The 25,207-nt window shown below is 55.5% G+C and overlaps 9 protein-coding genes across 9 annotated transcripts; 3 read left to right on the forward strand and 6 right to left on the reverse strand.

Annotated features, from left to right (window-relative positions):
* Window positions 1-97: 97 nt before the first annotated feature.
* Window positions 98-1,294, reverse strand: CONPUDRAFT_65907 (triose phosphate isomerase; the record flags this gene model as incomplete). Its single annotated transcript, XM_007775925.1, has 7 exons — window positions 98-186; window positions 243-430; window positions 518-696; window positions 772-812; window positions 894-937; window positions 999-1,122; window positions 1,183-1,294. 7 exons carry the CDS (start codon window positions 1,292-1,294, stop codon window positions 98-100), a joined length of 777 nt encoding a protein of 258 aa, XP_007774115.1.
* A 1,103-nt stretch (window positions 1,295-2,397) lies between these two features.
* Window positions 2,398-3,966, forward strand: CONPUDRAFT_85318 (short chain oxidoreductase). Its single transcript, XM_007776047.1, has 8 exons — window positions 2,398-2,721; window positions 2,781-2,826; window positions 2,893-3,033; window positions 3,132-3,266; window positions 3,334-3,413; window positions 3,471-3,567; window positions 3,641-3,648; window positions 3,707-3,966. The coding sequence occupies exons 1-8, from the start codon at window positions 2,449-2,451 to the stop codon at window positions 3,737-3,739; spliced, it is 813 nt and encodes a 270-aa protein (XP_007774237.1). The 5' UTR covers window positions 2,398-2,448; the 3' UTR covers window positions 3,740-3,966.
* Window positions 3,967-4,244: 278 nt separating this feature from the next.
* On the reverse strand, window positions 4,245-5,045 carry CONPUDRAFT_65797 (uncharacterized protein; the record flags this gene model as incomplete). The annotated part of the gene is made up of 4 exons (XM_007775914.1): window positions 4,245-4,368; window positions 4,429-4,643; window positions 4,730-4,924; window positions 4,983-5,045. The coding sequence occupies 4 exons, from the start codon at window positions 5,043-5,045 to the stop codon at window positions 4,245-4,247; spliced, it is 597 nt and encodes a 198-aa protein (XP_007774104.1).
* Window positions 5,046-6,891: 1,846 nt separating this feature from the next.
* CONPUDRAFT_93325 (HHE domain-containing protein) lies at window positions 6,892-7,707 on the reverse strand (the record flags this gene model as incomplete). The annotated part of the gene is made up of 4 exons (XM_007776048.1): window positions 6,892-7,015; window positions 7,078-7,292; window positions 7,408-7,602; window positions 7,666-7,707. The coding sequence occupies 4 exons, from the start codon at window positions 7,705-7,707 to the stop codon at window positions 6,892-6,894; spliced, it is 576 nt and encodes a 191-aa protein (XP_007774238.1).
* A 1,869-nt stretch (window positions 7,708-9,576) lies between these two features.
* CONPUDRAFT_85319 (uncharacterized protein) lies at window positions 9,577-10,442 on the forward strand. Its single transcript, XM_007776049.1, has 2 exons — window positions 9,577-9,731; window positions 9,810-10,442. Exon 2 carries the CDS (start codon window positions 9,980-9,982, stop codon window positions 10,325-10,327), a length of 348 nt encoding a protein of 115 aa, XP_007774239.1. The 5' UTR covers window positions 9,577-9,731; window positions 9,810-9,979; the 3' UTR covers window positions 10,328-10,442.
* A 165-nt stretch (window positions 10,443-10,607) lies between these two features.
* CONPUDRAFT_85321 (uncharacterized protein) lies at window positions 10,608-12,377 on the reverse strand (the record flags this gene model as incomplete). The annotated part of the gene is made up of 2 exons (XM_007776050.1): window positions 11,818-12,377; window positions 10,608-11,699 (listed from the first exon to the last, which is right to left on the reverse strand). Coding segments are annotated over exons 1-2 (1,189 nt in total), but the record flags the coding sequence as incomplete, so codon positions are not given.
* Window positions 12,378-14,245: 1,868 nt separating this feature from the next.
* Window positions 14,246-16,800, reverse strand: CONPUDRAFT_65954 (APC amino acid permease; the record flags this gene model as incomplete). Its single annotated transcript, XM_007775931.1, has 14 exons — window positions 14,246-14,590; window positions 14,666-14,984; window positions 15,054-15,201; window positions 15,275-15,311; window positions 15,380-15,513; window positions 15,602-15,693; window positions 15,778-15,879; window positions 15,943-16,033; window positions 16,091-16,123; window positions 16,179-16,245; window positions 16,309-16,389; window positions 16,452-16,506; window positions 16,592-16,638; window positions 16,723-16,800. The coding sequence occupies 14 exons, from the start codon at window positions 16,798-16,800 to the stop codon at window positions 14,246-14,248; spliced, it is 1,629 nt and encodes a 542-aa protein (XP_007774121.1).
* A 663-nt stretch (window positions 16,801-17,463) lies between these two features.
* Window positions 17,464-20,974, reverse strand: CONPUDRAFT_65952 (uncharacterized protein; the record flags this gene model as incomplete). Its single annotated transcript, XM_007775930.1, has 13 exons — window positions 17,464-17,590; window positions 17,656-18,050; window positions 18,125-18,305; window positions 18,342-18,712; window positions 18,771-18,910; window positions 18,979-19,277; window positions 19,333-19,363; window positions 19,430-19,555; window positions 19,631-19,746; window positions 19,823-20,087; window positions 20,160-20,179; window positions 20,265-20,692; window positions 20,882-20,974. 13 exons carry the CDS (start codon window positions 20,972-20,974, stop codon window positions 17,464-17,466), a joined length of 2,592 nt encoding a protein of 863 aa, XP_007774120.1.
* Window positions 20,975-23,645: 2,671 nt separating this feature from the next.
* CONPUDRAFT_77208 (NAD(P)-binding protein) lies at window positions 23,646-24,865 on the forward strand (the record flags this gene model as incomplete). Its single annotated transcript, XM_007776051.1, has 6 exons — window positions 23,646-23,912; window positions 23,982-24,027; window positions 24,099-24,239; window positions 24,294-24,428; window positions 24,482-24,546; window positions 24,833-24,865. The coding sequence occupies 6 exons, from the start codon at window positions 23,646-23,648 to the stop codon at window positions 24,863-24,865; spliced, it is 687 nt and encodes a 228-aa protein (XP_007774241.1).
* Between the last annotated feature and the right edge of the window lie 342 nt (window positions 24,866-25,207).

Genomic DNA, 25,207 nt, shown 5'->3' on the forward strand with positions numbered 1-25,207 from the left:
TCTATCGTACTTTACATTTTTGCCTTCCTTTGGCTTACAGTACAAGTATCACTTGCAGAGGAGAAATACAGAGCTATAACCGCCCCGGGGAACCTAGTCACGCCCTCTTGGAGTTGATGATATCGACGAACTCGGGCTTGAGCGACGCGCCGCCAACGAGGAAACCATCGATGTCGGGTTGCGTGGCTAAAAAGTCGTCTTCATTAGCACCCACATCAATTAAAGTAGCACATGGGGCTTACAGAGCTCCTTGCAGTTCTTAGCGGAGACACTGCCACCGTAGATGATGCGCGTGGACTCCGCGACGGCGGGCGAGACACGCTCGGCGAGGAACTTGCGCGTCGCTGCGTGCGTCTCCTGCGCGTCCTTGGGGCTCGCGACTTTGCCGGTACCAATCGCCCACACGGGCTCGTACGCAATCACGATCTTGCTGATCACCGCCAATCGCCACAGTCAGCCAGCCATGTCCTACCCGCCCACCGCGGAGCAGCTGAGAAAGGAACGGGAAATAACGCACCTCCACGCGGCATCGTCCCCCTTGAGCACCTCGAACACGGGCTCGAGCTGGCTGCGCACGACCTCGTCGGTCTTGCCCGCCTCGCGCTGCTCCTCCTTCTCGCCGACGCAGAGGATGACCTTGAGCCCGGCGTCGAGCGCGGCCTTGGTCTTGGCGGCGACGATCGAGCGGACTTCGCCCTGCACGGCGGGCTCGTTGAGCACGAACTTGCGCTCGACCTCGGCGACGGAGCCGTCCGCGCCCTTGACGAGGACCTTCTCGTTCTCGCCGAAGAGGGTGCGGCGCTCGGAGTGGCCTGCGAGTGATTGGGTGGACGGGGTGAGCGGGGTGGGAGATAGAAGGGGGCACAGTTAGTCGGTCGGAGGGAAGGACGCACCGAGGATGACCCAGGGGACGCCGGCATCGGCGAGCTGGGTGGGACTGAGAGAGGACGAGGGGGTGATCAGGTGCACGAGGCTGCCCGTATCTGCATATGACACACCTGATCTCGCCAGTGAACGCGCCGGAAAGCTTCTCGTGGCAGTTCTGGGCTGAGACGCTGAAGTCCTTGCGGAGGAAGTCGACGAGGGGGATGAGGTAGAGCGCAGGCGGGGAAATGACGACCTCTACCCTCGCACGATGCTCAGCACGAATGCGACGAAGCTAGGGACGGAGAAAGCACGAACCGGTGTTGGGATCGACATCAGCCTTGTTGAGGACGTTGACGATGGCCTTCTTGGCCTCAAGGCTACCCGGGTTCATCTTGAAGTTGCCGCCGACAAAGAATTTGCGTGCCATGGTTATGATAGTGCGTCGGAGGATGGTGGATGTGCAGGAGGGAGGTGGACGTGGACGAAAGATATGAAGGAGATTGAGTGGTCCAAGACGCGGCCGCTCGACAGTTCAATATTTCGCGATGAGATTAGATTAGGTTAGGTGCGGAAATTAGCCCCTATCTAGTTCGGAGTTCTAGTGCTGCATAGTCTTGGCTAAAGTTCTAAACAGCAAAACAAAAAGACGACCCTAGGTCGAAACGATGGGTCCCTTACTGTTAGCTAGTTTACCAGGCTATATCCGCTAAATTCATGCATACAACGAAAGGCTCGAACTGGTGACATGCATACGTACAGTCCAGGCCTTCCTGCTCTCTCATTCACAAATCCACTGAAACAGCGAGTCTCACCACAATACTTCAAATTATCCGTCCCGTACCTTTATATTTCTGTGTGTCTGTATGTAGTCTGTGGGTGCTCTGCCGGTGGGCATGCAGAGGCGAGGTGTGCGAGTTTGATCAAAGGTGCTAGGCCGAGTAGATAGAAATGGGATAAAAACGGGATAGCGTAGAGGTGCGAGTGAATTGTAGGGAACAACGTTGGTCGAAAACACAGGAAGAGCCGAAATGATTGGTGTAAAACTCGCTGGAGTAGCTACGACGAGATATATCGAGCGTTTATGCAAACTAGACTGCAGGACAATCTGAGATGTACTTACATAGGGTTTGACTTCGTGAGAATGTTGTGGCGCAACCGCGGGGAGGCGCCCACCGACGCGCGTTATGAGCCGGTAGGCTTTCACTCCTTCGGACTATATCAACTCTACGTAGAGTGATCATGGGGAAGTCCGGTACGTCTGTCGCACTTGATAAAGCACTTGTGCCACCATCACGAACTTCTGGAATATCATCCGCCGGAAAGATGCGTACCTCTTCAATAACAAAATCGGTCTCTATACGTGCTTCTAGAAGTAACTCACACGACATCATTGGCCACACAAAAAATCCATTCAGCGAGGCCGCCCAAGGACGTATCGTGACTCCTGGTGGGGATACCTGGAGAACCGGACCGCGATGCACCCAGATGGATGGTAGGTATATATAATCGTTCACACTGTCGCTGGTATATCGAAAATACCCCACAGCTCATTTATCGCTAACGATATCACGATACCTACATATGCCCTCAAAAGCCTCTAAGGGTGTCGCCCTCATCACAGGCTGCGCGCAGGGCCTCGGGCGCGCCATCGCTACGCGACTTGCCACAGACGGATATGCAATTGCGCTGGTCGATTTACCGTCGAAGCGGGAGGCAGTTGAGGAGCTAGCGTCTGAGCTAGGCAAGAAACTTGATGGTATAAGGACGCTCGTGGCGCTGGCAGACGTCACAATCGAGGATCAGGTAAGAGATGCAGTCGAGAAGGCAGCGCAAGAGCTAGGTGGCGTCGATGTGGTGAGTTTCTTTGGAGTTGGTCTTGTTCCACTGGTCAGTTCCTCTGATCATCAATATAGCTTGTTACCAGTGCAGGCATCGTCCGGATCAACCTTATATGCGATGGTGAGTTTGCCTTGTGCATGTCGTATCGACAGCCCAAACTCACATTTGCTTTGATCGACTATCCAGTATCCGAGAAAGAATGGGACGACGTTATCGGCGTCAACCTCAAAGGCACCTTTCTCTGCTACAAACACGTCGGCCTGCAGATGATCAAACAAGGCCGCGGCGGGCGGATGATAGGGATCAGCTCCATCGCAGGCAAGAAAGGTGCCGTGGCCCTCCTGATCGCGTTAGATGACCACATCGGATAAACTCATCGCTGCCATTCCTTTTATCACGCCCCTGCCCATTTAAACGGCTTCCAGGTCTGGCGCTTGCAAGCGCATACTCCGCCTCCAAGTTCGCCGTACGCGGGCTGACGCAGTCCGCGGCGGCAGAGTTCGGACCACACGGTATTACCGTCAACGCGGTCGCACCCGGTGGCGTCGACACCGCACTCTGTAAGCTCCTTTAAAACCCGGTCTTACATTCGCCGGTGCTCATATATATACGATGGTCATCTCGCAGTGAGAGCTGCTCAATCTGGAATCAAGAGTACCGCCGAGTCCCGACAGGATGTTCCCTGGCAGGGCACTGCACATGCCCTAGTGAGTGCACATTTATGAATACTCGAGCGCACGCATTTTACCACCCAATCATGCTAGTCTGCGACAACGGCAGCGCTCGGCGTGCTCGCTGAGCCGGAAGATATCGCAGGGACGGTGTCCTACTTGGTGTCCCCCGACGCACGTTATATCTCCGGTAAGCTCATTCTCTTGCTGACGGTGTCTTGGGCTGATCGAGACCGATGTGCTGCTGCCTTGTCGCACCCTAGGTCAAACTGTGGGTGGCACCCTTGGCAGCTGGCGTTGTCATGAGAATCTGATTGTTTCCCCCTTAGATCAATGTCGACGGAGGAATTCAATACGATTGACCACGTAACACAATGCAACCCATTCTGCCGACGCTGTATTTAGGCTAGGTCAAACCTGACAAAGAACGAAGTAACACTTCCCCAAGTACGTTGCGTCGGAAGCTTCGCACACTTTTATGCAGTTGTTCAACATTGTATGGGAAATAGAGAAGTTGCTATAAAGTTAACAAGTCAAGCGTAAATTGTAGATACACAATGCGACTCGTGAATGAGAGACATCATGTCTACGCCACACAACGATTGCGCCGTGGGCTTTATACTTTAAAAACGTTTACAATCTAGCCATCGGCCTTGTGTTTGAATCTATAGTCCGAGTCAATCTGGACTTAATGTGCTATCTGAGGAGTTCTGCGTACATTCTCATACGGATGAATTGTGTGGACGATCCGTGAGTCGTCGAAAAGTTAGAAGATTTTTGTAAGTATGAACCACATGTACAGATGATAGTGATGTACGACAATTCGTAAAATGGCTTTATTTTCACGAAAATTCAACGTTCATACCCTCACGTCCTCAAATCCTCTTCCTTCGGAAACTGCGCAAAAAGATCCTGAATCTTGTCAAGAGGCGCGGTAAGCATGCCCGCAATCGTCTCGAGCGGTGGCCTGTCGGGCGCTCCAGGATGGCCCCTATCGCAGAAGATATAGAGTAAACCTCCGTCACCCTCAGCGTATGGGTGCGCGACTTACCGGGTAGGCGCGATGACCTTAATCCGACCAAACGACTTCGCGTGTGACCTGCTCTCTTCCTCGTTCGCGAGAGCCGCCTCGAGTTGAGGCAGATCGTTCTTCTCTTCACTGTCGTTGTGCGGCTGGAGGTGCTGCCATGCCTTCTGCACAGCCGAATCGTACGCCTCGGTACCAGGCGTTTCCTTCTCTAGCTGGGCGAGCAGCTTTTTCACCGCCTGAGAATTCCCCAATGCCAAATGTGTGGTATGCAGTCATGAGCGGGCCAAGCCGAAAGACTGGTGAGGAACCTGAAGTGACGCACCAGATGCTGCCTCCGATCCTCATCAGCGAGCTTCTTCCCATCCGGAATGCGCTGCTCCATGAGCGGATACACGACCGTTTCCTCCGCGAACGCGTGGCGCACGACCTCCCAGGTCAACAGGCGAATGATGCGCCCCTGTCTCGCGGCGTCGCCCGCCTTCTTGGCGGCCTCGTAGGCTTTGTAGTATTCGAACATCTACAAATGTCAAATATTAAAAATCTTCCATGGTGAATGCCCAGAGAAAGGAGCACACCTCCCGGTGATCATCGACGATAGCGTCAGTAAGCGGGGGCAGCGCCTTAGTTTCCGTAGACATCTCTCTAGCTCGAAATAGGGACGCAAGCTTGGTGGAGTTGGCCGCGGGGTGTCGAAGTGGGGCGGCGCGATGACCGACGAGTATAGAGCGGCCAAAAGACGAAAAACAGGGCTGTGGACGAGAGAACATCAGCTAATGGGCAAATCGATGCTCGCGTTTATATCTCGAGTTTATGTGCGGCTCCGAAGACTCCTCCAGAATGAATTGTTCGACCGCGGGTTCAAGCTCTCCTGTACGTTAATGGTCTTGTGCGTCATGGGCCTGCGATGTGTTACACAACGAGACGCGCGATGCAGCATCATCAGTGACGTCCTCCGAGTTGGTGCATGTCACGGACAGCGTTTCATTGGATGATGGTCCGCCACAGATTCAACACGACCCCCGGTTTATGCGATAGGGGCTACGCCTGAGCGCCAGGTGTATAGAGATGCCATCCGCAAATCGCGCTCGCTGCCCTGTCACATGCAGCCGTAAAGTAAACCTCGGAATGGCATTGTTACGCGGGTTCTGTGCAGGATTTGACAGAATACAACCATACCTCATTCAAAGGTAAGCGATACATTCGCCTATTTTTTCTTCAAGTTCTCTACAGCGCACGCTGTGTCAAGTGGTCGTGTAATCGAGGTGCACTACATGCAGGCACTGCAGACAAACGGCGATTTTATCCGGGATGAAACCGAGAGAAAGAGGCGGCGAGATGAAAGCCTTTTCCTCCGAGTTTTGGAACCCCCTTCTGCACAGGAAAAGGTATTCTTTTAGCCAACATTTGCATCAATTTTGCGCTGGTAAAATGGACGGGTTACCGAATTTGGACTCTAACTTCCCGATTTGGACGTGTTTCTATCTAATCTCCGCACAGAAATGCAAACTCCGAGGCAAAAATTTAACTTTTCAGTAACTTTTCGCACAGCAAAAGATGGGTGAAAAAGGCTTTCATCTGTCCGCCTTCTTCAATCACTTTTTGTAACAGAAAAATCGCAGTTTGTCTGCAGTGAGGGAAAACTCAAACCCGCGTCGGAGCATGAAAGGGATAAAGTCCGCTAGAGCTGAACGCGTTCCAATGGTGTGCCACACACACTCGAAGAAACTTGCGAACGAACACTATTTCAACGTGAACTTAAGTTTGGTGTTAGCCCATATTGGCCTCGAGTGCGTGTACTGTCAGAACACGACCTTGAGTTCGAAACGTTTTTATGTGACGTGCGACGGAGATATCTTTCGATGGAACCGAACGGGAGTTGTAACGTTCCAGTGCGAACGCGCGACACTGAACTAAGGTGTTCTATATATCCTCGTCATGTAACCCACCCTTTAGAATTTCTAGACCACTTTGCACGACCCCGTCAAGGTCAGGGAGACGGTGTATGTCCCATAACACTGCATATCAGGGTCAGCTTTTATTTTATTTTTCATGCCCCCCCCCCCCCCGTTCCGGGACACGCTGGATCTTTTCTGTACACTTTTCCCGAATCAATCTACTTTCTTCCTTTCAGCATGAATGGTCATCTCGTTGTAGATTTTCTCTTCCGCACATGCAATCTTGTCGACGGGTAGAACACCGAAGGAAACACAAATGTCGGACCGCCTAAATTAAGGTACTCGACTCGAGCTCGGAAAGATTGACACTAAATCTTCCGCATAACTTGAGTGTGGACAGTGTTTGAGTCATCGTGAATTCACGTCGACGTGCCCAACGTGATGCGCAACGAATATGAAGGACGTGTCCTTCTTCATTATGGTTAGAGTTATGTGCCGGAGTATGCATGGTATTGATACATTCATTACAGGACGTTACTCAAGAGCTAAGGTATCATTTCCAGTTAACATGATTCGCAAGGCGCTCTGCTCATGTTTTCAAATCCTCTTCTGTGGGGAAATACGCGAACAGGTCCTTGATCTTGTCAACAGGTGCGGTTACTAAACCCGCAACCGTCTCGAACGGTGGCCGGTTGGGCAACTCGGGATGGCCCCTGTCCAACACAACATCAGCCTTCCCGCTCCGTCTTGTGCGAGGATAATTGAGAGGGCTTACCTCGTAGGTGCAATCGTTTTGATGCGCGAAAACGACATCGCGTACTCCCGACCTTCGGCCTCGTCCGCGAAGGTCGCCTCGAGCTGGGGCAGGTCGTTCTTCTCCTCGCTGTCGTTGTGTGGCTTGAGGTGTTGCCAGACCTTTTGCACGGTAGCATCATACGCGTCTGTGCCGGGCGTCTCATTCTCGATTTGGGAGAGCATCGATTTGACTTCCTGTGTGATGGCACGGGGGCGTGTTAGCAAGATTAGGTAGATGGACGAGAGAGGATGAACAGGGAGGAAGGCGGTAGGCGTCGAAGGGGGAGAGGAAAAGAAGAGAATAACCCACCAAGTGAGCCTTGAGGTCTTCTTCGACGAGCTTCTTCCCGTCAGCTAGTCGCTTCTCCATGAGCGGGTACATCACGGTCTCCTCTGCGAACGCGTGTCGTGCGACCTCCCATGTCAACAAACGGACGATGCGACCCTGTCTGGCGGCGTCGCCCTCCTTCTTGGCGGCCTCGTAAGCCTCGTAATATTCGATCATCTGCAAGCATATATTCAGTCTGCACTTGCGTGGATAACGTACGCAGCCTTTGGCAAGACGTACCTCCTGATGGTCATCGACGACTGCGTCGGTGAACGGAGGCATCGGCTTGCCTGCTGAGGACATCTTTCTCGGGTAGCTTGTTTGAAACAGGCACGCGGTTTTGGTATTTTTGAGTGCGGATTGGCGAAGTGGAACTGGTTGGCTGCCGACGAGTGCTGAGCGGGCGAAAGTCGAGAAAGTGGGTGGTGGTCGGGCGTACATCCTCTGTGCTTGGGTGCTTTATAGATTGGCTTGTTCACTAGCGCCAACAGGTATACGGAATGCCTTGTTAGTTCGCTTGACTGACACGGTTTTGAATGTGGTGTGCATGGGGCGGCGAGGAGCTACTACGCAGTGCGGGGGAGAAGAGGGGTGCGCGACGTCATTGGTGACGATCGTTGCTGTCATTTCGCTGTGATCGACGGGAAACGCAATAATGGGTGGATTCCGATTGGCTGACGCGTTCCGGAGGGCAATTCTGTTAGAGTTCAGCGACGCACATCGCGCCGTACGCGTCTCTCGAGGCTATCTCGACTCTCGACCACCTTGCGCGACGGTGTAAGGACCAGTCAGGCTCCGAGAGAGACGGCTGAGTCGGAGTCTGGTATCTGGTGTCAATAGAAAAGCCAGAACACCTACGTCATAATTCCGGAGTGTGTTGGTTCGCCTGCATGAGGTCATTACAAATACTCGGGTCACTTTCCCTTGCAGCCGGGCACACTAGTGCGTTTGGGTTTGTTGAGGATCGATCCTCCCTTTCCCTCCGCCCTGCTCGCTCGTCCCACTATTCACGAATTCTCCACCTCACAGCTACTCCGTTGGACTAACTCTCCATTTATCCTGCCCCACCTCCATTCTACCTGCTACACTCGATGACGCACTCGCTTTACGCCGTCATCTCCCATCGCCCTACTACAAATGATTTTCAGCCGATCCGTCGCCGTGTGATGCACCCCCAAATCCGGGCGCCTCACATCCCAGTCGCAGACTCCCATCTTGCTATGTTCTCGGACGCCCTTCGCCTTCGACTGTGTCTCTTTCCACCACAGATTCAGACGACGTGAGTCTACTATGCGGTCCCGCACAGCGAACTCCTAGCTAGAACATAGAAGTGAACGCGAGAATCCGGTCATTCTCCCACCCGGCTTGCTGCCAGTACTGCGACACATCGCGCCTCATCGTCTCAGAACCTGCCACCTGGCCCCAGCCGTCCCTCTGTCTCACCCAACTCCCGATGATTTGTTCCACCTCCTTTATTTGCTCTAGGTTCACGCTCGGCGACGTGTGGTTTACCGTACTGGCTAGTGGCACAACCTAACCAGCGATTTTCAGGTCAATTACCGCCAGTACCGCCGCTGCCGATCCATGCACTCTCCATCCGGTCTCCTCACTTCGAGTTGTGTGGTACCACGTCGTCTCGCCCCTGCCGATGCGCCTTCAATGCAACCCTCGGCTACCTTCCACACACGATCGAACCCCTTGTACTAGATCTGTTCCACCCTTTATCCAAGCCGGATGTATGCGGACATAATCTACCCTCCCGCCCTCTCATGTGTTCTAGATGCATACTACACTCGACGACTACCCGGGAGTCTGGGCTCGCCGATGAACAACGGCATCGCCCTCGACACTTTGCTCTGCGGTGCTCCTCACCCTCTCAGTGGCAGATACCGCTTCACCTCCGCCGGGCAATCTTCATTCCTCGCCTTCCCTCTACCTTCAGCCGCCCTTTCTACCGACGATCCTGCCTCTATACGCACTGTTTCAGCGAGTTCAAGAAACCCAGCTCTGCCGTGCGCGTGTACGCAGTTCCGGCGACTGTCTAGTTACCCGTCTTCAATCGCCATCGAACGAACGAAACAAACCCAAAAAAGAAAATTGTAAGTAAGCAAAACTACTCTACTACGTCAGCGTGTGTTATGTATACAGCAGGATTCATCTGTTCGTGTCAGGATGAGACCACCTCAGAGGGCTGAAGATCGAATGGAAGAGGCTAATAAATGAATATGATGATGAGCTGGGAGCCGAAAATTTGCTAGGCGCTACACAAAAGTCGATGCGTTAAGTAAATATGGATGAGACGGTGCGTGTATGTGTCTCCTTCTTCTTTCATTCTTTGTCCTTCTCTCGCTCTCTCCCGCCTTCCCCCTGCTCACCGTACATTAGCCAGAATTAGTGTCTATGACCAGGAGCAGCGCCGGCTCCGGGCGTCGAATAAAATCGAAAGCGAGTTCTTCAAGATCAGGAAAGAAAGAAACAGAATAAGGGAGCTACCCGTTGCGTGTATGGGGGTATCAAGTTGGTTGTTGCGATGCTGAGAGTCAAAAAAGTGATAATGAGAGCGAGCAAGAATGGATGTGAGTGGGTGGGTGGGTGGTGTCGTGTACGTGTCGTCCGGTGTCTTCGTGAATCTTCTTCGAGCGCTCATCCCCTCCCTCTCCCCTCTCTCCCCCTCCTCCTCTTCCACAGCCCTGAAACCGCCTCTCCTCGAATCACCACGTTCTCCTCCTCTTCCGTCGTCGGGCCATCACTCAAACCGCGGCCGCTTCCCGTTCCCATTCCCGTTCCCATTCCCGTTGACGCCCACGCCCACCCCAGCACCTGCAAGCGCGCCCGCGGCCTGCTCGACCGCCTCGAACGCGTTCGACAGGCTCGGCGCGAGCATCGCCGGCACGGGCCCTGAATTTCCCGACGCGGCCGCGAGCAGCGCGTCGAAGCTGGTCGCGGCGCGCGCGAGGCGGTCGGGTGCGAAGAGATGCTGGTGTTGCGGATGGGGCTGCTGCTGCTGGTGTGGGTGCGGGTGTGACATGGGCTGATGCTGGTGCTGGTGCTGATAATGCTGGTGCTGTTGATGGTGCTGATGGTGCTGCTGCTGTGCATGCACATGCGGATGCGGATGCGGATGCGGATGCGGATGCGGATGCGGATGCGGATGCGGGTGCGGGTGCTGGTGGAGCTGGGACAGATGCTGCTGCTGCGCATGGTGCTGCTGCGCCGAGGGGTGGTGGTGCGCGAGGCTGCCCATGGTCATCCCGATCACAGGAGACGACGACGCAGAACCAGAGCCAGAACCAGAACCAGAACCAGAATTAGGAACAGAAGCCGCCGCATTGGCGACGTCAGGTATGGCCATCGGCACGGACACCGGCATATGCGGCGGATGTGGCTGCAGCAACCCCTGCGGGTGTGGGAGTGGGTGAGAATGTACGCGCTGGGGGAGCGGCGGCGGCGGCGGGGGGCCCATGCCGTTGACGACAAGAAGATCGGATGGTGCGTCCAGCGCGGACGGATCGTCGAGCACGGCCTGCAGCGCCTGTGCGCTGTCTGGCATCGCCGGGACCGCCGACGTCGTGCGCCGCCTCATCATGGGTGCCGTCGTGAACAGCGGCTTGACCTGCGCGCCTCCCCCACCTCCGCCTACACCTACACCTACACCTACACCTACACCTTCGCTCCCGTTCACCATCCCCCCCGCCGCGCACCCGTTTACACCGTTCGTCCCGTTCATCATCCCGCCTGCCTCGGGCCAGAGACACGCAGAAGCGCCCATCGAACCGCTCGAATTCGACCCGGACCCGGACCCCGATCCCGAAGCAGAACCCAGCGCAGCTGCGGTGGCAGATGAAGACGCACTCGACCCGCCCGGCCGCCGGAACGTCGACGGGAACCGCGGGTGCGCCTGCGCATGTGTGAGCCGCACGCGCACGAGCGCGTCGTCCCCGTCGAGCACGGTGATGCGCAGCCAGCCGCCGCAGCGGTAGCGCACGAGCCGCGCGCGCGAGCGGCGGTCTGTTGGCTCTGCGCCTGTCCCTGCCTGGTTCGGTTGGTCGTGCGACGGGACGGTTGGGGAGTTTGTGGGGTTTCCGTTCCCGTTCCCGTTAGCTGAGGAGGAGTTAACGGTGGCAGAGTTGGAGTTGGCGTTGGCGTTGGTGGACGGGGAGGTGTTCCGTGCGGCGGCGGAGGTCGCGGCGCGGGACTTGGACTGTTCGCCTTCGAGCTGGGCACAGAAGTAGGTGACGACGGTGCTTTTCCCGCCTTTCTTCGTCTTCTTCTGGCTGTGGGCGGCTAGTCAGTCGCGTTCGTTCTCATAAATTTCAGGGGCGGGGAGATGATATGGTGTTTTCGTGGAGGAGAAGAAGATGCAAAGACGACATAAACGAAAGAGGGGCTCACTTCCAGTGATACTCGCTCGCCTCCGCGATCAGATCGCGGATGCGGTTCGTGCGCGAATAGAGGTGCTCGCCGGCGGCGAAGAGGCCCGATGGAAGAGCGACCATCGTATCGAACGCGAACGGCGCGGCGGAGCTTGCCGCGATGAGCGCGAGGAAGTCTTGCAGGTCCATCGCCGCCGTCGCTGTTGTTCCTGGAGCTGGTGCGGACGCCGGTCCCGCTACCCCTCCGCCTCCACCTCCCGTTGCTGTCGCTGTCGCTGTTTTGGATCCCGCCACGCCTCCGCCTCCTCCTCCTCCATTCGTGCTCGGCCCAGTGCCCGCGTCCACATTCGATCCGCTCATGTTCACGTCGCTATCGGCATCGACCGCTTTGGTCGACGACATCGGCGTGCCCGCGATAGACGTGCTTGAAGGCGGTGACGGAGGGGTGGAGCTGCACACGGAGGACGTTGCAGGCGTGCGCAGCGTGCTTCGGCGCCTCCGCGTCGTGCCTGTGGCTGGGGGCGCGGATGAAGGCAGGGGCGCTAATGGTGGCTGGTCGCTATCGGTTGCATCGTCGTGCCCATCGCTAGAGCGAGTGTTTGGGCCGTTTCCGAGGGTGGTGTTTGGGGAGCTGGTGTTCGTGCCTGTGCTGTACGTGTTTGGAGCGGAGGCGGTCGCATGGGATAGGGGCGGACGTGCCAGCTGGGCTGGCGAGGGTTGGTGGTGTGGATGGCGGGGATTGTGTGATTGGGAATGGGAGGCGTTTGCGTGATTTAGATTGCGGCGACGTTGTGGGGGTTGACGGAGGACGAAAGACGAAGGCGGATGGGACACGGGAACATGTATACCTGGTGGACGGTAACGGATGGGTCAAAACCAGGGGTACATTATGCAAAGATGCGAGAGGAAGGGGGCGGACCCTCACGATTCATCGACACGATCGCTCTTGGTTATACCACGCGTACTTCTTTGGCCTTGACCGAGTGTTGAGTGACACCGATCTGGGAGGTCGTGTTCGTGAAATTGTGCGTGTCAAAGTTGTTGTGGGTATGCGGCGTGGACGTTCGTCTCATGAGCATCGAGCTGCTCTTGATGTACGCGCAACCTAGTGTCAGGGGTGAAAGAAAGGTGGAGATGGAGATATGAGAGGAAGAAAACCAAACTGGAGAATTGGTAAATGGCAAACGGGCGTGACTGATGTCTGGGCAGGTCTAGAGGCGGGTTAGAGGACAGAGCGGGTGGGTGGAGAAATGAGCTCACCCCCTCAGCTCCACAGATACATCCGGCTGACAGTCTGCCTGTCTGTCCCCGTTCTGCGAGATGGCAAGCCTTTCTCACGCTCTCCACCCTCATCGGCAACTTCACCGAACCACTCACCGCCCTGTGCCTGTACAACCAGCCACGCGTCCTCCGCTCCACCCGCCCTCATATCTTTCTTCTGTCGGTTTTCACCGTCCAAGTCCACTTATTTTTCCAATCCTGCCAAGTTTGTTTAGCCTACAGGGGGAAATGGGCCTCGCTCTCTCTGGGACGTGCCTGGAGCTATTCAGTCTGGGCTCTGAATTTCTGATACCCGCCGGCGGAGGAACGGACGGCGCTCTTGTTTTTCTTCCTCTCTCGTCTTGCGCGGAGATGACCGAGAACCGGCCTGGACCGGCGCATTAAAATAAATACTGATTCGTCGGCTAATTATATCCATGTGTTCATTGGTGGATATCGGGGCTGGGAGAGAAGAGCGCGGCGGCTTTCTGAAAAAGGTTCGATCGAGGATCTTCACTTTCGCTCTTTTCCGCTTTCCATTTGGGCTGACTCGGAGCTGGATACAGTTTTATACTATCGTGGGACTAACTCAACAGTGAAAAGGCGGCCTGTACTGAGAAACTCGAATAACCCAACCATTTTCCCGTATCTGGCTAGTCTGGCTAGAAGGTTTGGAGGTTCGAACGCTGCAGCCTGCCATACAAGGTTGAAATCTTTACGAGTGGGATATAAGTCGATGATGCTTTTTCATTGTAGATTCAAATCATACGATAACGTGCTCAGATCAGTTGTTAGGGTATTATTAAATGGGCGCAGCGACACATGTAAAACGGGTACACCAATGATATTATGCATGGATAGGGCACACGATCACCATCCATCGCGACGTGACACTTATATATACCTTGGCCTCGTGTTAGCCTTCGCTAGCGTCTTTTTTACCCTCAATATAACCGGCAGCTAGTACTGTAGGCACTATACAGTAACAAGTAGGGGGAAATTGCAGAATAAAGACAGTTCAGTCCGCTGACACCTTTATGCCTTGCGTAAGCAAACAATTTTATTTTTATTTTCTGTCATCACAAGACACGTCAGTAATGTGTATCACACGGCAAGAAAAGTGATTTATTTTCTGTCTAGGGGATGGATGATGGTGATTGGCGCCTCTGAACAAGTACCTTTAGGGTCTATGCGAACTCCATCCCATCAGACCTCCCCACATTATTAGACAGCCTCACATCCATAGACCTGCTCTCGCTTCCCTTCTCACTGGCACTCGCGGCGACCACACTCCCTGCTTCGCACCCGTCGTCGCTGGCATGCGCATGCACATTCGCGACGGGCCCCTGGAACCAGTGCACGCCGCCATACACGGGGAAGAAGTACCACGCGAGCACGGGGACCATCATCCCGCCGAGCACGAGCACCGTGTAATTCATGCCCTGCACATCCGGGCCCGGGCTCGTCGGGAAGAAGAACACGACGATCATGAGCGCCATCCACGCGAGCGCGACACTCGCGATCGGCTTGCCCTGCGAGTGATTCGTGATGTTTATCGCGTGAGCGCAAGCACTTGGAGGCATAAAGAGAAGCGCTGAGAGACGTACGAATGAGCCGAGCCAGAACACGCCGGGCCGCCACCGTCCGCTGTCAGCGCACGCGAGTCTGCACGCGATGGGCACGATGTACGTGACGTACATGCTCGCGACCGCGAGCGAGAAGACGGCGTTGATCGCGTCGGCGCCGCCGAACGACAACAAACCCAGGAGGAACGCGAAGCCGACGACGAGCCAGACGGTGCACACGGGCGCTTTTGTCCTGGGAGAGATGTAATAGAGGAGCCGGGAGAACGGGAGCGCGCCGTCCCGCGCGAAGGCGAAGGACTGGCGGGAGGCGACGAGAAGGAGGGAGGAGCCGATCATGAGTCTGTAGGTTTATGGGTGTGGAGTTAGCGGGGGAAGGAAGTGGAAGTCAGAAGTCAGAGAAGGGCCGTACTGCACGATGATGACGACGATCCACAGTGCAAGTGCGCCCTTGGGACCGAAGGCGCCGTAAAAGATCTGCGCCATGGGTGAGCCGAGCGGTCCCGAGATGATACCGGCGAGGTCTGTGCCCATGCAGAATGCAAGGGAAATGACGACACCTGTTTGCAGAGCAGCATTCGACTTCGTCAGCCTCTCTGCGAGCTGATAAATCGTGTCGAAGTAGAGGCTTACCCCATCCGAGAACGCACGAAACCGTGATAGATCCAACCTAAAGTCGACGTCAACGAAGTCAGGGCAGCTCGAGTCTGTATTTAGTATAAAGTAAAGAAAGCTCACAATCGCCCAGGGAACAGCCGTAGCCGCATTGAGCGCCTCCTCGCTCATATGCACGCTCGAGTCGTACCCGCACACCGTCCAGAGGGGCGTCAAGAGGCTGATGATGAACGCGAATCCGTCTGGCCAGCCGCTCACTCAAGACAAGAAAAGTACAGAAACATAATCAGGCGAAGGCGAGTGGCGGACGAGAGAAGGAATGTGTCGCGGAGGCGAAACACTTACCGTTGTCGAACGTGCCGAACACATATTCGGGGGTATTCTTCAGCTCGCCCGGTGTGACCGCTGGGAGGACGATAATCACGATCAAGCACAATCTGCCAGAGAACGAGTCAGATGGTATAGACCAAGCAACCTTGGCTCGCATGTGCAAACGGGATACGGGAAGCAAAAAGACTCACAGAACGTTAAGTGCGATGTAGAGGTTCTGCAGGCGCGCCATCAGCTCTGGCGTCAGACTGCAGACGATGCCGTGCGCCACGATGATAGCGACGTAGATGCCACTGCAGCAAACAAAGGGCTAAGCGACGTGTTCAGGTGGTCGCAGGGAGCGATAGCGTGCGTACAACGTCTGAGGCATCGTCGGCGCCCACGTCAGGTCGTTGGCTATGCTTGCCGCCGCGCCAATCTGAACTGCGCACGCCCAGTCGATGGACGCTGGCGGCATTGAGGTAGATGAGCGCCTGCGAAATCACTGCGTGTCTCCAAGCTTACCAAGCGCAGTCGCGAATCCGATAGTATTTGTATCTAGAACATGCTCATTAAGATTCACGGCAGCGGATGAGACAAACAAGATACGTACACCCAACGATCCACGATAACAAGTTCCGCCACTTCGGCGGAGCAAGCGTGTGCGTCCAATAGTAAAGCTAACCATCAACTATCAACTCGCCCGCACAGCATTTACATGGCTATGGACGAGAACCACGCACCCCTCCCGAGGTCGGATTCGCAGACGCGAGCTCAGCGAGCGCAAGCCCGATACACATCATGAACGGATACGCCATGAACCACTGCCATTCCATACATCAGCATGCGTGCACAGGAGATGCGCTGATGAGAAGCGCTCGCTTACGCCCCACACGAGCGCAGTCGGTCCGCCGTTCGGGAGCGCGTAGAACAGGACCGAGCTGGACCGGTCGCGACGCGAAACGCCCATCAGCACATCTCCAAGCTGACGTTCTGAAGGACTGAGAGACAGTATGCAAGACTCACGCTAGCGAGGGGACGAGGCCGATGACGCTGAATGCAACGCCAAATGTCTGGAAACAAAGACGATGACGTGGGTCAGCACCGGACGCAGCGACATTCATGCAACTGGCCGGAGAAAGGATTCAGTCACGCACCTCGAGCGGGCTAAACACGCGCCGAAACTCCTGCTTGTACCCCAGCTTCGCGAGCAGCTCCGAGTCGGTATCCTGCATGGCCATAGTTTACCCCGCGCGCTAAGTTTGCAATGCGCTCTACAACGTATGTCGATAAGAAAAACGGGACAAAGACGAGGAAAACGCGAGGGGATGATGGAGGGAGAGAAGGAGGAAAAGAAGCCCGTCAAGCGCTTGACTTGCCTTTATGGAGATCTGTTCGGGAGATACACTCATTGTCACGGCAAACTTTGGGGGTCAGTGACAGGCGGTATGCCCGATGTTGTCGCCCGGTGTTAGAGCGATATGCTGATGGGAAAACGCGGCGAAATTACTGGGGGAAATGAAATGTGCGTGGGTCCCTATCGGTCCAGGAGTGCGAAGGCTCTGCGTGGCTCATGAAGACGACGAGGATCCTTGGGTTGGAGCTGAAGGGGAGAGCATCCGAGTAGTCATAAACCGAACATCCATTATGCAAAACGCCATGAACATGATGGTATCAGACAAATCCAGATTAGAAGGCGGGTAAATCCAAGAAGCGAATAATGCTAAAAGAGGAGAAACTTGAGGGTAATAAAGAGAGTGCGGGTAGTTTTAGTCTATTATGTTCAGTATGTGCCTTGGTGAATCAGACTGGAATATACAGTCCAGTAATCAGTGATAGAGGATAAACCAAGGTGTTGGCGGCGGGAGGCAAGTATGTACGCACCTTCCATCAGATCCTCAGTCTGACGAGAGAACATCGCCCTCGCCCTCACCTTCTTCCTCCATCCCAAACCTCACATCCTCCTCTTCCTCTGGGATACCAATCCGCTCCTTCACATACTCATTCCCGACAAAGTTCATCACACTGCACATCACGAACGTAGGTCAGAAATCGCCCAACCGACGCAGAACGTTCAAACCGAAACTCACTAAATGGTGCCATCCGCACACCCAACCACAACCTCCTCATGGCTCATCTGCATCGACATCGGGTTCTTCTCGGGCGTCGCCATCCCGCCAAACTTGTTCGGCAGGCCACCGAGCAGCCCACGAAGCGGGCCGGGCGGGTACGGCGGCGTCGCGAGATTGCCCCATGCGCCGCCGAGGGAGACAACGTCCGTGTCGATGTCGACGTCACCCGCTGCCGAGATCGAGGCCACACTGTGCGCGGCGGTGGTGCCCGTGAGCACCGAGCTCGAGCGCTTGCTCGCACTCGTACGCTCTTCGAGATCGTCCCACTCGTCGCGCTCGTCGTCGTCCTCCGCGGAGACGCCCAACGCGCTCGGCAGAGGCGTCTCTTTCTCGATATGCTCCGAGATGAGAATCTACACCATACCCCGTTGTCAGCACCTCCGCTAAAACGCGCAAAGTCAACAAAGCTAAACGGCAAATCACTCACCCTGCGATCCGCTCCCGCCCTCGAACTGAACCTCGTAGCCGTAACAACCCGCCGCTTCCTCGCGTCCACCGCGCCCACCGCCACATCCGGTGTCTCCACAACCGCCACGAGCTTCGGCGGCGCCGTGAGCACCGCCGCCCTCCCAAACCGGATCTGGAACCCCCCATCGCCCCCGCCCATACTACTCGCCCGCCCGCCCGCCGACATCGGCGTGAACGGCCTCGCCCCGCCCGGACCCGTGCTCATCGTCGGCGAGATCGGTGTCCCAGGCGTGAGCGGCGTCCCGGGCGCGCCAAGGCTGAAGCGCTTCCCGCCCGTGGAACTCCTGCTCCCAGAGACCGAGGACGTCGACACGCCGAGCCCCGAGGCCCGCCGGTTGGGCGTGACGACGGATGAGGTGGAACGGCCCAGGGCGGAGACGGTGCGCATCCGCGGGTCGGTCGTGCTCCGCGAGAGCACGGGGGAGAGCGCGGACTGACGTCCGCCGACGGGGCTGTCGACAGATTCGGCAGCGAGTTTCTGCTCCTCGTCGCGAGTGGCGGTCGCCTCTGTCCACTGGAGGTGCAGAATGACGGATTTGGTGGCGCACTATGTGAATCGTTTGTAAGCGTGCGGTTCAACCCAAACGGAACGAAATACAGCGTACAGTCATCTGCGTGCCCTTGGCAGCGAACCACTGCAGCATATTATTCGGCGCCGCACCAACATTGTACAGCCTCGCGTTCAACACCGGGTCGTTCCCACCCAGCTCCGACAGCTTAAACTGCGACACCATCTCTCTTCTCTCTGCAAAAGCCCTCATCAGCCCTCTCCCACTGAAACCCCTTCGCGAATAGGAAAAACGAAAAACACACTGATCGAGAAAACCCTAACAATCCCATCAATCGTAACCCCCACCACCCTCTCCCCCTCACCCGTGCGTGGATCGTCGCCCTCGGGCGCAGCAATAATCTGCACGCCGATATTGATCGTCGTCTGCTGCCCAAACCTCACGATCTTCGTGCCCGCGCGCCAGTCCCAGCACACGAGCGCCTTGTCCGCGCCAGCCGAGACGAGGTTCCTCGAGCTGAGCGCGACGGCGCGGATGCCGTTCAGGTGCCCCGCGAGCTGCTGCAGCGGGGTGAAGGTCACGGAGGAGTAGAGGTGGACGCGTCTGCATGGCTACGTGTGAGCAGGCGACTGAGGAGCAGCTGCTGGGGAGGGCTTACCCGACGTCGTGGAAGCCTACGACGAACACCTCTGACGTCGATAACCGTTGTTGAGTAGAGTGCGTTGACATGATATAGCGAGAAGAGAAGAACGCACCTTCCTCCGCCAAAAAGTCGACACAGCTCACGGGCTTCTTGACCTGCAGACACTTCTTCATCTCGCCCGTCTCGATGTCCCAGAACCGGATCGTCTCGTCGTACGAACCACTGATCAGCCGCTTGCCTGCCCGCGCACACACGAGTCACTCCAGTTAGTCCAGCGCCCACACCCCCGATTATGCAAGCGAAATGGACCGACCTCGGAGAAGCAACGTCGTGCAGAACCCCGTGTGCCCACTGAGGAACCGTATGCTCTGCGGCAGCCCATTCCGGAAATTGGCCTCACGGTGGTGCAGCGACCTATACAGCGGATACCTATACACAAATGCCCTCTCAGTCAGCCCTCCCTTCCCTCATACTCATCAACCTAGCCAGTAAAAGAGCAACTCACCACCCATCCGGGCTCGCAGGCGCCCTCACCGGCACCGGATCGTTCTTCGTCAGGCGCAGACAGTGGAAGCGCCACAGCAGCGGATGGTGCACGGCCTCGTACCACCGCCTGCTCACCAGTGACGCGCGGAGCACCTCACGCACCGTGAGGTGCCGGAGCACGCGCAGCGCGAGGTCGGGCGCGAGCGCGCCGAGCACGTCGAACGTCGACTTGGCGTACTTTTCGAGGAGCAGGATCTGCAGGCGGATGTCTCCGGGGAGCAGGGCTGCATGCGGTGCGGGGTCGGATGTTAGCAGGGTGATCAGGAAGGGAAAGGAGAATAAGGATGCGAGCTTACAGTCGAGGATGATGCCCATTCTAGGTGGATTTGCAGTGCAGTCAGACGAGCCCCACGAACCATGAGTCAATGACAGAGCAGAAATCATGACAGAACGAGACTCACAGCCGACTCCTCGCCTCCCTCTTCAACCCCCTCACGGCCCTTCTCACCTCCCGATCATTAAAGTTGCCCTTGCCGTCCCCCTTCAGCGCCTTACCCAAATCCACACCTCCCTCCTCGCCATCCTCGCCGTCATCCTCCTCATCGCTCCCGTACACCGCAAACCTGCTCCCGGCCCAGTATCCACCCCTCTTACGCCTTCCGCAAACACACATCCCGGGGTCGAGCGTCATATCCGAATTCGACGCGGTGATAGTCAGCGCACCCGGTTTGGTGTTAGAGGAGGAGACCTGGCGGCGGAGAAGGGCGACTTCGGCCTGCAGCGCGTACGCCTGGGCTGCCGTGCTGGCTTGTGCGCGCTCGAGAAGGCGCTTGTAGGCGGTGAGCTTGGAGACGTGGAGTGTGCGGAGGTTGTCGAGGGCGGCGTCGATCTGCGGGGGTGGTTGGGAGTGGTGTTGTCAGCGAAAGGTAGAAAGAAGGAAAAGGGCGAGGAAGGCAGGAAGTATTTTTTGGGATATAGAACGTAGGGGAAAGAGAGGCGGAGACGGAGACGGTCCACGCGGTATAGACGAAGACGTAATGCGGGAAGCAAAGTACCGAAATGAATAAAGAAAACGCACCTCCTCGTCCCCCTCCCCATCCTCAGTAACCATCTCGAGCCCATCGTCGTCGCCATCGTCCCACCCTTCCCATACCCTACTCGCATCCGTCATACCATCGTCGTTGACGCTGCCCATCGCCCCGTTTGCTGCATCCGAATCACCGAGCAACGCCACAGGCTCGCGGTATCCCCGGCTGACGGAGGACGCACCAGATCCTTGAACCCGGCTGCGCTGCGCCCGTTCGCCGAGAGAACCGGAGAGGGAACGCGAGGCGGAAGGGGAGAGTTTCGTCGGCGTGTTCTTGGAAGCGGATCGGGACGGTGTTATGGATGCGGGTGCCTTGGAAGGGGTAGTCTTGTTTTTGGCCGGTGTACCGCCGTTCTGCTGAGCGGCCCGCTTCGTGGGGGACGCAGATGGCGTAGCGACGTCGAGTGAGGAAACGGATGTGCTGCTCTCTGTGTGCGCCAGCAGGCTCCCGCGCTTCCCAGCAGGGCTCGGTGAGCTGAGCTTGATCGTCGGCGAAACAAACGTTGAGCTTGCATCGTTCACCGGCGGGACAAAGACGCGAGCCGAGGATCGTGAGGGTGTCGCGACACTCTCGCTCACCACGCGCGGACGGCGTGGTGTTCCTGCCACGCTAGCAGCGTAGCTACTTGGCTGCCTACCAGCATCCACGCCAAGATTACGCTGAGCAACGTGTTCCTCGGGAGGCGAAGACACCATCCTGGGGAATGCCGGCGGTGCCCCGCTGCCGATCGTCGATGAGGTGCGGGCCATCCGCCGGGTGCTCGCCACGGAAGTTGAACCACCAACGTTCTGGACCGAAAGCCTTCGTGCCGCGCTGACTGAGGGTGATATGGGCGATGCCAGCTCGCGCTCGCTCGCTTGGAGGGAGAGGAGCGGAGCGGACACCCGGCGGGACGATGAGAAGGACGGGATGGCGGACTGGCGTCTGATATGGCCATTGGGGTTGCCATTATTGCTGCCAGTGACAGTCACACTCGTGGCCACGCTCGACGTCGATTTGTGGTTAGAGGATGAGTTTGAAGAGGACATCTTGACGGTGGTTGCGCCGCTGACGTTGCTGGCGTTGGAGAAGGAGCGGGATAGCTTGGACGCGTTGCCGGTGGTGGATGTTCTGACGCTGCGGCGCGTAGAGGCCTCGCTTGGCGCTGGCATGACGCCGATTACTAAAAGACCCGCTTAGCGAGTTATTATTCAAGAATGAAAGAGAAAAAGAAAGACAAAAGTGAGGAAGAATGAGGAGATGGAGGTGGAAATGAGCTGAACCGTGCACGCGTCCGTTGTCTCCTCCCACTCAACGAGCCAATGAGAATGACGTCACGTGTCTCGGCTTTTCAGCCACTCAACGTACTCAACCCTTTGTTTTCTGCCTCCATGGTCAAATCGACCGCCACCTACGTTCAGAGTCTGCAGTAACTCGTATGAGAATGCTCCATCATGGGTAAGACTGTGATCAGCGTCTCATCATTTCTTGATGCAGCGTCTGACCGGTTTTGTGTCTGGGATTACCGCTGACCTAGAGGAAACTCGCTTACTACGATGACTGCTTTCATTAGTGAGGTCCTCTACATCAGTGAGGCATAGCATCGCCTGAAACGCGATTTACACAACTGGTAAATCCAGCGTCCCGCATGCTACGATTACTTTTCTCAAGAAGTGGCACTTATTTAGGCACTCAAACCTCCACCATGGCTGATGTCGTTAGAAATCCAAGAAGGCTCGAGAATCTACCGCAAGCACCTCAATCTGATTCTCTTCGTCGCCTCTAATGATATAGCACTCTAGCGTGACGGTGATATCACTGTCAAGCATTCTCCCATTATAGGTTGCACATCGGCCTCAGGCCCATTACTCTGGCGCTGCATTCGTCAAATGTGGCACCCAAGGTATCGGGCGCGCCATAAACATACGGCATTCAGATGACAGGCTCCACCTTGCGATGGCTGAATCGCCGTCTAAGCGGAACTTAGTAGAAGAGCGTGCGCCGCATCTGGAAAGTGCCGTCCATACAGGGCTCTGTAAGTCCATCGGACCAGGGCTGTATTCCAGTGATTCTGATCTATGAGCTGTTACGCAGGCAAAGCTCCATCTAAATTGAAGACGCTTGAACCGGGGATCCCATGGCAAGGTATTGCATATTCATCGGTGAGCCAAGATCGGTGAGCCAAAGGGTTTCCCTTTGTGATGAAGGTCGTTATCACTGTAATAAATCCAGTTGACCATAGCAGCCTGTCTCGGAGTACTTGCTGAGCCGAGGGGCACAGCGGGGATGTCTTACGTACCTTGCGTCTCCAGGCGCGCGTTACACCACCGGTACAATTTCCCTCTTTTCTTTTAGAACCGCGTGGGCCAATCGTGGACGATTCCTCGCGGTATGATCCTAGGTCAGATTGTGAGTAGCGCTCTTGGCAGCTTGCACTGTCTTGCGGAGTTGAGCAATGCCTATTTATGCCATTATAGGTGGAGTCATTCAATATGTCTGATATGGTAACGCAGCGCCTCCATTCCGATTTCACCCTCGAAAACTGAGGATTCCCCAATTCTGTGCTTTACGTTCGTTTCCAAGTTAAGCTTGAACATTCAATAAGAAAACTTCGGTGATACCAAGTGTATTGATGAGAGATTCAGCTTTCATTCTCTTCGCTTAGCCAATCAGTCATGATTGCAGTATCTAGACGCCTACGATCACGAACGTTTAAATACCCTGACATCGAGGATCTCAGGTCAATTTAAGCTATCTGCTTTATCACCCACCACAATGCTCACAGCTAAAGGCGTCGCTCTCGTCACAGGCTGCGCACAAGGTATCGGACGAGCCGTTGCCCAGCGGCTCGCCTCCGATGGGTTTCACCTTGGCCTATGCGACTTGCAGGCAAAGCGGGAGCCGGTCGAAGAGCTTGCTTCCGAGCTGTCGAAGCGCCACCCTGAATTGCAGACGACTGTAGTCCTGGGTGATGTTAGCGCTGAGGATCAAGTTCAAAACGTGGTCGAGAGTGTAGTCAAGACTTTGGGCGGCATAGACACGGTGAGCTCTGGAATCATTCATCGAGCGCACGAGAGTTAACGTGACTTGCTTCTCCTTTGTCCCTTTCAGCTCGTAACCTGCGCTGGAATAGCTTCCATCAACACGATTCAGAGAAGTGAGTTGCTCGTCTCTTTGGTGGCATGATTTACAGCTCATCACATCATTTCAAATCCCACCTGCCCTTAGTAACCGAGAAAGAATGGGAAGGCGTATTCGCCGTCAACACCAAGGGCACCTTCTTCTGCTATAAGCACGTCGGCCATCAGATGATTATACAGGGAAGGGGTGGTCGCATTATCGGTATCAGCTCTCTCGCTGGAAAGCGAGGTGCTAACCAGTCAACATTCCTCCATGTTATCTACCTAATATGAGCGTTTTTAGGGATGTTCCTCGGCAGCGCTTACTGTGCTTCAAAGTTCGCAGTACGCGGCCTGACTCAGTCTGCGGCGGCGGAATATGGACCCCACAATATTACCGTCAATGCTTGTGCCCCAGGCGCCATCGAAACTCCCATGTGTGAGTTCATGGTCCTCGACTCTTGTAGACTGCAATCTCACGGATTGGCTTAGTAAAAGAGTGTTTCGAGAAGGCCAAACTATACGATAACGAGAAAGCGGTTTTAGCTCAGATCAAGGTAAGCAAAAGATGCAATGTGTATGTATTCTTACCTGTATAAAACCTCACGTCGTTCGTGCCGTCTTATCTGTTACAAAGCCTATCATCGGGGACACCGGTCAACCAGAGGAAGTTGCAGGGTTGTATCATACCTTGCATCACCGGAGGCCCGTTTCATTACCGGTTTGTTGTCCTTTCTGAGCCACATCATCGTAATATACTGACATTTACACCAAATGACACCATAGGTCAAACCGTACGTGTTTCTCAGTTTGTCTCAGCAGCTGTGGCTGAATCATACGTAGATATCGATCGACGGCGGAACTTACTTTGACTAATAGTAACCGACAATAATCCCGTCATGGGAACCATGGTGAAGTGACCATGTCTCAGAAACATGTGTAAACTACTTAAATACGTGGAAGTTCGAACAGATTTCATGTCTTTTACTATCGCTGATAATGCTGCACGAACAACATCTCGTGAGGACTAGCGATGAAAATATAACAGGGGCGGGTCCAATCTCCCCTCACCAAATCCTTCAGTAGGCTGTAAGGTGTCCTTGAAGCACTGAGATGCTAGCCGGAAGCCTTCAAGTAGTCGACTAATGATTAATGATGTAGCAATCATCCAATGCGTGTACGAATAACTTTGCACCACATACGATTTAGATAGTAGAC

The sequence above is a fragment of the Coniophora puteana genome (assembly GCF_000271625.1).
Source record: "Coniophora puteana RWD-64-598 SS2 unplaced genomic scaffold CONPUscaffold_16, whole genome shotgun sequence".
NCBI lineage: Eukaryota > Fungi > Basidiomycota > Agaricomycetes > Boletales > Coniophoraceae > Coniophora > Coniophora puteana.